Source organism: Protopterus annectens, chromosome 1.part2 (assembly GCF_019279795.1).
Source record: "Protopterus annectens isolate FY-2018-M chromosome 1.part2, PAN1.0, whole genome shotgun sequence".
In the NCBI taxonomy this organism is placed as follows: domain Eukaryota; kingdom Metazoa; phylum Chordata; order Ceratodontiformes; family Protopteridae; genus Protopterus; species Protopterus annectens.
The window spans coordinates 556,478,391-556,491,765 of record NC_056727.1 but is presented as its reverse complement, the minus strand read 5'-3'; the positions used below and the strand labels follow the sequence as shown (position 1 = coordinate 556,491,765).

Below are 13,375 nucleotides of genomic sequence, written 5' to 3'. Positions count from 1 at the left end.
TGTATGTGCAAGTTAAATTTTAGTCTGTCATCAAGTATTACCCCAAGGAGTTTGGTGTGTGAGGCAGGAGAGATAGTGGTGCCGTCTAGGGAGGAAAGAGAAAAGTTGGATTTAAGATGAGAGAGTGTCTGAGGTGGGAAGAGAAGTAGTTGTTATTTTGTTTGTTTTTTACTTTTATATTATATTATAATTGTTTATTATGTTATATTTATTGGCCCAAAATAATGGAGTACTCGTCAGTTGTGATAAGTGTCAGGTCATGTACAACTGTAATGATACACCCATGTAGTATAAATGAGACAATTATTTCGTGCTGTAAGGAATTTGATGATTTGGCAATAGCAGTGGATGAAGGGTGATGATGAAAGGGTGACGCTGTTAGTTTTTAAGAACATTGTTAGACCAGTTTTGGAGTATGATACAGGATTTTACATATATTGTAATTTGGAGTAACCATTTAAAATATCAGGATCCACCAGAACAAATCCTGAAATATGGACTGCATGGCCAAAAAATGGACTTAACATATACTAAATCCAAGATGGCCATTTTTCAGGATATTCCCTTTTCTTTGAGGTATGGCAACCTCAGAGTTTGTATATATAAGTTATGAGGGTGTGGAGGGTTTGCCCTGCACATGGGGAGAAGGGGAGCTTGCCCCTTGCAAAAAGTAAAGGAAAAGAGCAATCTTTGAGATTTGCTCTTTTCCTGGGTTTTCATTCCTTTTTTCGGCTTCTCTGCACTCTGCCTTTCAAGTCCCAACATTTCAATAGGGATCTGTAATATGGATATTAGAATTGAAAGAGTACAGAAGTATTTTACCAAAAATATTAGGGGATTAAATAATAGCTGTGAAGAAAGGTTTAATAAACTGGAGTTCAGCTTCTTGAGGCTTGACACTGGTAGTAGAAACAACGGTGCATTGGTAAATATTGAAAGAACAATAAAAAAATGGTGAAGACTAATAGTGAGAAAATTGAATGCGTTATCAGTTGAGGTTGTACAAGCAAAGAGTTTGTTTCAAGAACATGTTGAATGATTGGTTTGGAGACGGGATGTTTTGGATCTTGTCCATGTAGAAGTTGGCCTGTGATGATCTTTTTTGAGGTCCTAGGTCATTATAGCATTGACACATCGACTTAGTGTAGTTTAATTTATAAATGCTGTTCTCTGTCTGGCTTTGTGGTGCAGAGGGATGGAGCTCTGACTGGGGTTCATTTAGTGGCTCAGTCACAGAACTAGCAAGGCTGGGAAGAGGACTGAAGGTGTGTGGCTTGTTCACCTCTCCTGGAGGTAAGGATGGATTGCAGGTGCTTGGACAGCTCAATGGCTAGTACAGTACAATTTTTATAATGAAGACCATGGAAACTAGCACCTGTGCTTGAGGACAGAAGGGCAGGATTGCTTCTGGCAGCATCCATTGCAAACGCAGGGGATAACCTTTTACAGTCCCTCTTCACTGTCATAAATCCAGCTTGCACAGGAGAGGGCTTTTGGTAAATACACAAACCACTCCTGATGGCTGCTTTAATAATTTCCTCTTCTGGTTGACTCTTGCCCTGATGGTGAGAGGGCTGATGACTGGCAAGCAGCATGGACAAAAACTGCAAAAAAAAAAAATGAATACTATGTGCCTTGCTCAAATATACCTGTAAGAACTATAATTAAAACACAAAATGCTGAAATAGCATTAAAGCAAAAGTATTAATCTTCTTTTTAAAACCTAGGTAACAGAAGTCTTCCAAGAATCGCCTTTCTTTGTTGCAGAAAAGTGTGTCAGTATTATGGATGGCACTGACGAAGGTAAGATCTTTGACTGTATCTTAAACCTGCTTTAGGCTCATAAGTGTATAGTAAGCTAATGATCACTGGGGCCCTTGTAAGCCTAGCCGTGCAACCCAAATGTGATCCCCAAATTTGATTTATATAGGGAGTGAGTTACTGATTGCCTGTGTCCATCAGAGACATAGACACCAGACCAGGGGTGAATTTCTGATTACCCATCCATTGGTCCAAGTTGCGTTTTAATAGGGATAGTGTTTCACACAGATGGGAAGCCTGTTCCAAAGAATGAAAATTCTCTGAGCAACATATCTGTCTCTCCAACATGTATTATTTATATCTCAATCAAAATTTAGGTTATTTAATCTAGTAGTTTTGATGCTGTTTGTTTTGTGGATATGCAGAAGGTTCATCAAAACAGAGTCTGGGGATGCCTTGTATGGTAGGCAAAGATCACCTCTCAGAAGTCTGTACTATACCTAGTAAAGACACAAGGCTTTGAGTCGATCAGCATAGGACATTGTCTTCTCTCCCTGTATTCTTTTTGTAAGTAACCTTTGTGGATGTTCCAGTTGCTGCATGTATCTGGTCAGTACATACCGAAGGAGGCATTATATTCTATGATGGTTGAAATGAAATTAAATAAGCACCGCTGTTATCCAAAGGTCCATTCATATATATTTTTTAATATTTGTCATTTATGAGGTTTTAGAAATCTTATGGTCATAGTTTATGTATGATTGATTTATGTTTTGTATTTTAATTGTATAGATGTAGTTCATTTTTATGTAGTAGCTAGCAATCTGATGGTGGTAGATTGTTTGTTATAGCAATTGTTCAATTAACCAATTAATCTATTTGAATGGTAGCCTATATAAAGTGAAGTTTGATGCATGTTTTTAAGATCTAAAGAAGCATACCTTGGTAGTACGTGAAAGCACTCATCCAGTTTGTTTTTATTAAATTTATTGTTTTTTGTTTCATATGGTCTCGTGGTGGTGTGTTACTCGTATATTATTTTGCTATTCTATGATGGTTCTAATGAGGGCTGCATACAGTGGTATGTTGATCTCTCTGGACCTAGATGCCATGGCCTTGCTTTATAAGTTGAGCAATATAAAAGGATTTTCTTGCTACCTTGGACACATGTTGGTCAAAGACTATGTTACTGTCTACAGGAGTTCCCAAATTTCTGACTAGTGAATGACGTTTTAGGGGTGTTTTATTGATGACGTAGTTACCCAGGGTGGCAGACTTCCCAAAAGGTACTATAATGCATTTCTTGGTATTGAGTTTTAAGCCACTTCTTTGGCACCAAATATTTGTCTGCATTAGACTTTTCTAAAGGGTGTTCTTTTCTTGGGGAAATTCAGTGACTGTTCCCAGTTTTCAGTCTTCTGCAAACTTGGTTAGCTAGAGGCCTTTGACACTGGCTTTGACATCAGAGAAGGAGATGCCAAAGAGGAGTGGGTCTAGCACCGAGCCCAGGGGTCTCCACTGATGACCAGCTACTTTGTGGAGGTGGTCTCACCAATTCTAACCTCCTGAGTCCTATCAGTGATCTAGCTAGCTGTCTAGCATATTATAAAGGGATTTATACCTTGTTCCATAAGTTTGTTGACAATGCCCGAGTGCAGTATTGTATCAAATGCTTTACCAAATCTAGGTAGACAGTATGCACCATTTTCCCTTCATCCATTGTCTTAGTGATGTTTTCAAAGAAGTCCACCAAATTCAGTAAGCATGACCTTCCTTTGACAAAGACAAACTGGAATGGATCCAGTGTCTGGAGGTCTCCAATGCCCTTGTTGATAATTTCCATAATTCTTTTCATGACTTTGCAAATAAGACTAGTCAGTCTAATGGGTCTGTAATTTCCACAGTGCGTTTTAGGCTCCTCCCTTATGAAGGTGGATGACCGTCGCAGTCCTCCATTCATGTGGCACAAAGCCTGTTTTAAGACTATAGTTAATGACATCAGGGGGTCCTGATAAGTCATATTTTAGACTGTTAAGGAGGCATCCTGAGATGTTATCAGGGCCCATTCAAGCCAAGTTCTTGGCTTTAGTGAGTGCAGCCAGTACATGCTCCATAGTTATAGTTTGAGAGGTTATAAATGAAGGTATTTTTTGGTGAGATGATTGGGACGTGAAGTTGGAACTGAATTTGTCTGCTATCAGTTTCATTAAATCGCCAAGCTCTGTGAATGTGGCACCATTAAGAAACTAGTTCAGCACATTGCTGTGTGCTGTCCTTGAAGTTTGACATAGTTGTCTTTGCTTGACCTAATTATCCCTCTTGGTTGTTTGTGCCATTTGATGAGAGTTTTTATCTTTATGGGGTTTACCCTTCCTGATTTTTGCCATAATTTTCTTCCCTTTTTTAGATATCTCAGTACCCCATTTTAGGTATTCAAATGTAAGCAAAGGCTGAATCCCTAATGCTATCAGATGCAGTTCATTGTGAGCTGTGTAGAAAGATGTACACCTTTATATAGGAAGTCTCTCTTATGCTAGGACTAATTAATTAAATTACTTGCTCTGCTGTTTGTTAGAGAAGGTTCTGTAGTCAGACCATAAAAGATGGAAAAAGTTTTGAAATGATTTATTGTGGTCTCATTTTTTTATATCACAAAAACCTGGCATTTTAAAAGGGGTGTGTAAACTTTTTATACCCACTGTATAATAAGCAATACAACATTACATACATTGTCTAATTCCTGCCTTCTCTTAAACCTCATTCCTCTTCCAAAACATAGGTTCATAGGTTGATACTAGGCTACCTGCCCTAGGGCATTTATAAGCCTAGCCAGAGTGTGTTTGGCTTTCGCCACCCTTTTAGATTAGTTGACTGTGCCTCTGTATAGTAGGTCACAGAAGATAGCCCTTTTAAGGTTAGTTTACTGTGCCTCTGTCTAGTAGAGACACAGAAGAGATCCCAGGGGTAAACCTACGATCTCCCATCCACTCGTCAAGATTTCGCTTGAAGAGGGTCATTGAGGGGCTCTGCCTAACATGGATTGGGATTTTGTTCCAGAGTGAGGGGAGCCTCTGGGATATGAATCTATCCCTCCAGCACGTCCTATTTATTTCTGTTCTGAGGATTAATTCCCTGGAGCATGTGGCTCTAAGGGATTTGTATTTCCTGAGATGGAGCATGCACATTAATTCTGGTTTGGACATGGCTTTATATGTCAGGCACAGATCGCCTCTGAGTAGGCAGTAGGCAACTGAGTAGAGCTGGAGTTTCTTTAGCCTAACTGCGTAGGGCATCTGTTTGAGTCCCTAGATCCTCTTGGTGAGGTACTTTTGGGGTCTTTCATTTTGCTGCAGGTGTCGGGTAAGGTACATCCCAAATGGGGCATTGTATTCAATTATGGGCCTGATGAGTAGAGGGGCACAATGACCTCTCTTGATCTAGATGTGAACCCTTTCATGATAAGGTGGGCTATATAGAAGGTCTTTCTAACGACTTTGGCAACATGATTGTCAAAGGAGAGATTGCTGTCTACTTGGGTCCCCAAATCCCTAATTACTTCTTCCGTAACTTAATGGATTACCACCTATGTGGTAATTTGGGGGCACTTTGTTTTTCCCAAACGGGATGACTATGCACTTTTTGGCATTTAGCTTTAGGCCATGGCTCTGGCACCAGTTATCCATGTCTGTGAGACCCTTTTGGAGGATGCTTGTGTCAGTCGGCGAGTCGATTATGTCACCCAGTTTGCAGTCATCTGCGAACTTGGTCAGCCATAGTCCTCCCATGTTAGCCTGTACCTCAGAGAAATATATACCAAACAAGAGAGGTCCCAGGACTGAGCCCTGTGAGACCCCACTTGTAACTGGTTTAGAGTCTGACATGGCACCTGCAATTCTGACCATGTCGGTTCTATCCCTGAGCCAGTTTGCAACCCATCTTGTGACATAGGGGTTGATATTTAAGCTGGTGAGCTTATTTATGATGCCCGAGTGGAGTGTTGTGTCGAAGGCTTTTGCGAGGTCCAGGTAGGTAGGCTGTGTGGACTACCTTCCCTTCATCTATGGCCTTGGTGACTGTTTCAAAGAAGTCGACCAGGTTCAAGAGGCAAGATCTGCCCTTAACAAAGCCGAATTGGGTAGGATCCAGTGTTTGGAGGTTCCCAATGTCTTTGTTTATGAGTTCCATGATACGCTCCATAGCTTTGCAGACCAGGCTAGTCAGGCTTATAGGGCGATAGTTTCCGGGGTCCGTTGTGGCACCACCTTTGTGGAGTGGGAGCACTGTTGCTGTACGCCATTCCTTGGGTACATATCCTGTAGTAAGGCTGAGATTGAACAGTGACTTTATGTGAGGGTTCAGTTCTTCTTGGAGCTTGTGTAAGACGCAGCCCGGGACACCGTCCGGTCCCATTGATGCTGTGTTTTTTGCTTTGGAGAGGGCAGCTCTCACCTGTGCATCTGTGATGTCAGGGAGGCTACACTCTGTTGGGATAGACATTTGCTCTTTTGGGGGGGAAGAGGGAGAGAAGTTTGCACTGAACCGGTCTGCCAGGATGTTGGCAATGTCTGTGGGTTCAGTGTATTTTTTGTCATTTTGCACTAACTCAGAGCATATCTGGGAGTTGCCACCCAGGTTCCTGACATAACTAAAGAAGGCCTTGTGATTATCTTTAGCGTCTTGTGCAATTTTTCTTTCGAAGCTGGCTTTAGATGATTTTATGAGAGATCGTAGTTTCTTGCTAGTACTGATCAGAGATGCCTTCCCTTTTTGAGATTTGCTCTATCATGTAGTAGCTTCCTCCTTCTGTTGTATAGCGTATTTATGGCTGGGGTCTACCAGACAGGTCTACTGCCTTTGGAGGAGTGAGTCTTGGTTTTATTTGGGATAGCACGATCCATGCATTCCTGTAGGTGTCCATAGAATGTGTTTGTAAAGGATTCTGCGGTTTGGGCCGTATTCTCCACTGTCCCGAGGGCTCTGAAGGATTTCAGTTCAGTTTTGAGAAGTGTGAAGTTAGCTTTTGAGAAGTTCTTTACCATGGTTTCCTTGGCTGGGGGTGGGGACGGGATATGGATGTCCAGTGAGATTAATTAAGGTCAGATCTTACCAATGAGGGGTATACCTCTGGTATGGAACATAGAGTCCCCATGTTGGTGATGATCAGGTTCAATATGTTTTCCCCTCTTGTGGGAGTGGTGACCAGTTGTTCGATAGAATTTGAGTTTATAAATTCTAGGAACCGTTGGGCGAGGGTGTTGGGGCTTGAGTAGTGCTCCCAGTCTATGTTTGGGTAGTTGAAGTCACCCAATATGATGGTGTTTGGAGAGACCTTCATATTCTCCAGTGTTCAAGAAAGCCGAGTGGGGTTCCTGAGTTTGGGAGGGTGGTCTGTAGCAGGCTACAAACTGAAAGGCAGTTCTTCCCACTGTTAGTTGTACATGGATGGTCTCCGGTGCTTAGTGCAGTGCCACTAACCTGGAGGTGTGGGTATCTTTGATGAATATGGATACTCCCCCTCCTTTTGTGGTTCGGTCCGAGTTTTGGGGCCGGAAAGCATGGTATGAGGTATAACCTGGTAGTGCTGGGGTGCTCTCGGTAGCCTTGAACCAGGTTTCTGTTACTGCACAGATATCGATATTCTCCATACTGAGGAGAGCCTCGAGTGCGTGCATCTTGAGGTGTAGACTTCTGGCATTGAGCAGCATTACCCTTAGTTTCTTTTTCCTTGTGTTGTCTATGGAGGTGGGTTTGATTTTTGAGCCTTGCCTAAAAAAGGCACTATGGGGGTGGCAAGAGCCTTAGCCAGTATTCGAAAGCCCAGGGGTGACCGGTACAAGCCGTCCCTAGCGAAGCAATGTGGCTTGTCGAGCATGTCATCCCAGGCTGACAGACACTGGATCCCCTTTGAATGACACCAATACTTTAGCCAGTTGTTAAAATTGATAATTTTGTCTTTATACTGTGGCATCATTCTTGGTGAGGGTAACATGATACTCAAGGTCAGGGTCATACCGGCCTGGGCTACATGATCATAAAGCTCCTCTTGTCTCTTTTCATGTAGTCCAGGGAGGTACGTCTCAGGTCATTCACACCAGCATGAACAATGACGGAGTCATATTTGTACTTAATTTGGAGTGACCTGAGTGCTTGTGTTATGTAGCGGATCCTGGCACCTGACAGGCAGCTTACAGTGACCTTCTCCTTGTTCAGCCTGGTGAGTGGGACGTCAGTGTGAGTGACAATAGAGTCACCTATTACAAGGGTATTAGGTGTGTTGTTTAGCCTTAAGGGCTGTGACTGTGTGGCACACTGACTTTGTGAACTATGTGATACTTGGGTATTGTTGTGGGGTAGCAGTTGCTTGGAAGTCTGCTTTGGAGGTCTCTGCTGCTTGGGCATATTTTTATTTAGAGCCTCCGAGTATGTTTTTGTGTGTTTATGTGTTTGGTTTGCTGTTGCGATAGGTCTATGTGAGACTGGATTTGTGGTGTGTGTGGTTACCTTCTCCTCCTGACTGACTGCGCCAGTACTGAGTTGAGAGAGCTCAGTCTCCAGTTTGGCTATATAGTTGCATCTCTCACATATATTTGAGCTTGTTGGGAGGAGGAGAGGGTGGTCTGTGTACATAAGGCAGTTGTAACATTGCCTCAAGATTGACAGATTCCCCAGCTGGACTGGAGAGTAAACCCGAAACTGACTTTTGGACATCCAGAATAGTATAAGGAACCACGTTTTGACTGATCAAAAAGGACCAATAGGGAGCCAACTACTTAAAGGGGAGTATTAGAGGGTGTAGTGCTTTAGTTTATTAGTGCTTACTTATAAGATTACTTATACGAGCAACTGCAGGGCTTTAGAATGAAAATAGAGTGCTTACTCTGAGATTTAGAACAGTTCTAAGGGAAAAAGTGAAGAGCAGACTTTGTGGAGCCAGGAATAGTTTAAACCCGTTTAAGTGGCGCTGCGGTATGCGCAAAATCATGCAAAACCACGCAAATGCTTGTTTTAAAGCAGGGAAACTGAAAGAGATAGGAATTGACCCAAAACGGCCAATAAGCTACTAGTTTCAAGGCTGAAACCACTCCTCCAAGGACAGATAGGCTGCTCAAAGCTCCCCACTCTCACTGGTGAACAGAGAAGCTTCCTCCTATCCAAGTAAGGATATGGGCAACACAGGAAACTATACCACAGTCTGGAATTCAGCAAAACCTGAAATCTGGACTAATCTATTTCAGCAAAGGCGGGAAAAGAGAATATTTTTTTTTGTTTGTTTTTTTCAGGAAACAGCAGAAAAACACACAGAAAACACTGTAAATGCTATAAACAGGCTAGCGCACCTTAGTGTGTAGCCTACAACAATTATACAATACAAAAACGACTTAACTTGATATAAAACAAGTGCAAAAACTGTAAAAAGCAGAAGGCAAATGCAGTTTCAACTTTTTAAAGCACAAATCAGTTAGAAATTTGCTTTTTAGGCGGGAAAAGGCAGTCGGAGCAAAAAAACAGAGAAAAAAATACTTAAATCTGGAAAAGTCTCTCTTGGGTCTCTCTGTTGCCTGTATCACTCTGCAGGACACCAGGACACCACGAGGAGCTGTGCGGAGTTGTATACTGGCGCAAAAACGCGCAAATGCGGGTTTTAAACAGGGAAACTGAAAGAGATAGGAATTGACCCAAAATGGCCAATAAGCTACTAGTTTCAGGGCTGAGACCACTCCTCCAGGGACAGATAGGCTGCTCAAAGCTCCCCACTCTCACTGGTGAACAGGGAAGCTTCCTCCTATCCATGTAAGGATATGGGCAGCACAGGAAACTATACCACAGTCCGGAATTCAGCAAAACCTGTAATCTGGACTAATCTAGTTCAGCAAAGGTGGGAAAAGAGAATATTTTTTTGTTTGTTTTTTTTTTTTGTTTTTTTCAGGAAACAGCAGAAAAACACACAGAAAACACTGTAAATGCTATAAACAGGCTAGCACACTTTAGTGTGTTTCCTACAACAGTTGTACAATACAAAAACGACTTAAATTGATATAAAACAAGTGCAAAAACTGTAATAAGCAGAATGCAAATGCAATTTAAACTTTTTAAAACACAGATCAGTTAGAAATCCACTTTTTAGGTGGGAAAAGGCATTCGGAGCAGTAATAAAGGCAGGAGAATAAATTCAATTGAGTACTTTTAAGAAGAGGCAAAAGCAAAATAAGGTAATAAAGCAGGAAGAAACACAAATACAGTAAGGCAGATGAAGTGCAATTTTTTTTTTGAGACGGAGGAAACAGAGCAGATTAAGATACTATAGGGGAATGCCCTTCCCAAGTGCTCTCTCTGTACACCACAGAGGAGATGGGACTGGTAGGAGTATTCAAAATCAAAATATGATCTCACTGTACTCATTTGAGTGAGCAAATGAGATGGGTCCAGGAGGAGTGTGCAAAAAGAGATTTACAGCAGGGGCGGGCAATTCCAAAGCCACCAAGATTAACACCACACCTAGAAACAGGGAGGGGGGGGAACTAACTGCAGAGAGACAGAGACACAATATTTATTGAATCAAAGCCACACAATATTTACTGACTCAAATCTTAAATGAGTGCAGAAAATATACTTAAATCAGCTTGTGTCCAGTTGATATATGCAGACAAGTCTCAGTTGCCAGCAACATGTTTCTGCATGTATTGTTTCTACAGTTTCCATGTTTTATATGTAATTTATTCCCACCCTTTTCTAAAGATCCCACTTCCTGTTCTTTTACATCTGTCACAATGTTCACTATTTCAAGTGTGGTTGGTTTAGACTTTGATTTCCATTTTCTAGTATTTGCTTTTTTGGCAGCCACCAGGGTTAAACTTACAAGGTCTTACTGTGTCTTGGCAATTCAGATCCTGTATTCCAGCTAAAAAAAAAATAATAATTTCCTTTGTCACACTTATTTGCTTGCCCACTGTTCCTGATAGAGTAGTCTGTAGGAGGTCTTTCCCTCATAGGCATCAAAGTACAGGGTTTGATTCTCCCTTTGGGTTGTTGCCTAAGTTTAAAATAGCTCTTCAGGGAAGTTAGCCTAGTATTCATTTATGAAAATCACTTTTAAAAGTGTGTGGTGGGTTTGGCATAATGGTTAAGGGCTTTACCTCAAGGACACAAGGTGCAGTGTTTGATTCCGACCTGAGATTATAGGCTAGTCTTAAAATGACCCTTAGGGGCAGTTAACCTAGTATGCATTTAAGAGGTTGGCATAATAGTTAAGGTGTTTACCTTACAGACTCAAAGTGCAGGGCTTGATTCTCACATGGGGTAATTGGCTAGGCTTAAAATGGTCTATAAAGGCAATTAGCCTAGTACTAATCTGTGAACCTATAAACCTGTAGAGAATTTTTAAAGTATACCAACTCATTGCTGTCCGATAACATATGCTCCCAGGTACCTCTTTCTTATACATTACACCTCCAACATCTGCTATCTACCTGAGAAAAAATTCTATAGAGTCTGCTTGGGGTATAAAAGTACCTATGCAAAAACACTTCCAAGCAAAAATCCTAGGTTTTCTAGATTTTGTTGCATGTTTGGGTGCCATACATGTGTCCTATTGTTTCTTTCTGAATTGCTTATCTAATCACTCTTTCCAATCTTTTCTGACCTCCTGAGATTGATTCTTATAGTTACCATGCAATATTTTATATGCTGTTCTAATTATCCCTTTTTTAACAGCAGCTTCTGTTCTAGATTCTGCTAAAAACTCAACCAGTGCAAATCTTTCATTTAGGATTCCCGTATCCCTTTCTCTTTGTCTAAACTCTGGTATCAATCCCTGATTGATAAGACAATCTGTAGCTTGCAACATCCCTCTCAAACGTACCCAATTTCCCAGTTCACAATTCCAGAGTGACACCCCTTAATTTCCAAATTCCCCGGCTTTTTTTAAATTTTTTTTTCACTTTTTTTGGCTGATGTCATCGCATGCAGAGGTGTGCGCGATGATGTCAACTCTGTGAACAGCCTGCCAACCTGTTGGAATTGGCTGAGGGTTCCGCTCGAGGGATTTAATGTACTTTTTGGCCAGCCACTGCACCAGGTAAGGACAACACAAGAGCAATTTTAGTAGCTTAAGCGGTTCTGTTCTACAACTTTGTTTATTTAATTTAAGCCCCATTATTTAATTTAAGTACTAGTTTCCATTTCACAAGCATTTATAGTTGATGTATGGTGCTGTACTGACTGAGCTTCCGCGAGATGTAAGCACCAGCTTCCGCAAGCATTTATATTTGAATTACTAGCTTAGCGGTTATTGTGTGTGTATGTGCATTTGTATTTGAATTATGAGCAATTCCGCAAGCATTTGGCAGAAAAATATGTAACCGAGTGCATCCCACTTATCACTATCAGGACACAGCCGTGTTTTGTCACTTGGTATAAGAACAAAGTGTATTAGTCACTCTGATTTATCTGGAATTAAGTTTTTTTGGTATATGAATTATGTTGCAACTTGCTCTGCATAGTAACAGCAATCTTTCATCTGCGTACACACAGTGGGTAAATCCTTAGATTTTTAATGTTAAGATACTGATAAAGAAAAGGATGTTTGCCAATATACAGCAGTTTGATGGTGTTAATACAATGAATAGTGCACCACTAGTTAGCTTACTGGTGTGGTCTTATAGTTGATGATATGGTTCTGTACTGAGCTTCCACGAGATGTAAGCACCAGCTTCCGCAAGTATTTATATTTAAATTACTAGCTTAGCGGTTCTTGTGTGTGTTTATGTTTTGAATTACTAGCTTAGTGGTTCTGAAGTACTAGCTTAGCGGTCTGTGTATGTTTATATTTTTTTGCTCTTAGCAGTTTAATGCTTTCATGAAAATGAAAAATGTGGAGGTTCTTCAACTTGCTCCTTCTACTTTATCTGCAACTTTGCTCTGTTTAATTACTGTACCAAACGTCTGAATGCAATGCACTTAAAGCTTCAGGGTTCAAAACACAGAAGTAAGACAGTGTTAAGCATTCAAAAGTGGAGCCTACTTTGTAGATTAGGCAGTTGAATGCTGGCACACTGGTACATTTTCCTACTCTTACAAAACATTAAAGCCAACACTCAACCAGCGTGTTGACAGCTTCAGACTTGTATAATCACACTATGAGGTTCAAAAGTTTCACTGCACTTGACCCACAGTTGCAGCTAGTTGCTACATCATTCGCTGTGGACTGCTGCAGACAACTTGTAAATGGAGTAAATAAATTCCAGTGTAATACCACACTGAACCAGGGAGATGTTGATGTAGGAATTCAGGAATTTTACGAGCTTCTTTCATGCAAAAAAATCCCAAGCTTATTTTATGCTGACAGAAAAATGACAATGTTTGAAGCAGATTTCTCAGCAGTTCTCTCCTACAAAGACTAACAAATCTGTACTAAGATCATGGCTCAGTGATGAAGCATATGAAAGCAACAGTAAGTGCCTTCATCCAAGTCTATCAAGCTTAACAGCAAGCTTATTTATGAAAAAAAGCTGCCAGTTAAACGGCCGACATAATGAATAGGAAAACTGACTAATCTGACAGTTCTTGAGGAAGACGTCTGGAAATTGTAACCTTTTCAGTTTGTATGATGCCTGAG

General features: G+C 41.0%; 1 protein-coding gene across 2 annotated transcripts in view; it reads left to right on the top strand.

Moving 5' to 3' along the window:
- ENTPD6 (ectonucleoside triphosphate diphosphohydrolase 6) overlaps positions 1–13,375 on the top strand; it is a 921,044-nt gene that overhangs the window by 516,550 nt on the left and 391,119 nt on the right. For both annotated transcript variants that reach the window (XM_044057700.1, XM_044057708.1), the window contains exon 5: positions 1,728–1,803. In XM_044057700.1, the coding sequence (XP_043913635.1) occupies positions 1,728–1,803 (76 nt within the window). The remainder of the gene's footprint in view (positions 1–1,727; positions 1,804–13,375) is intronic.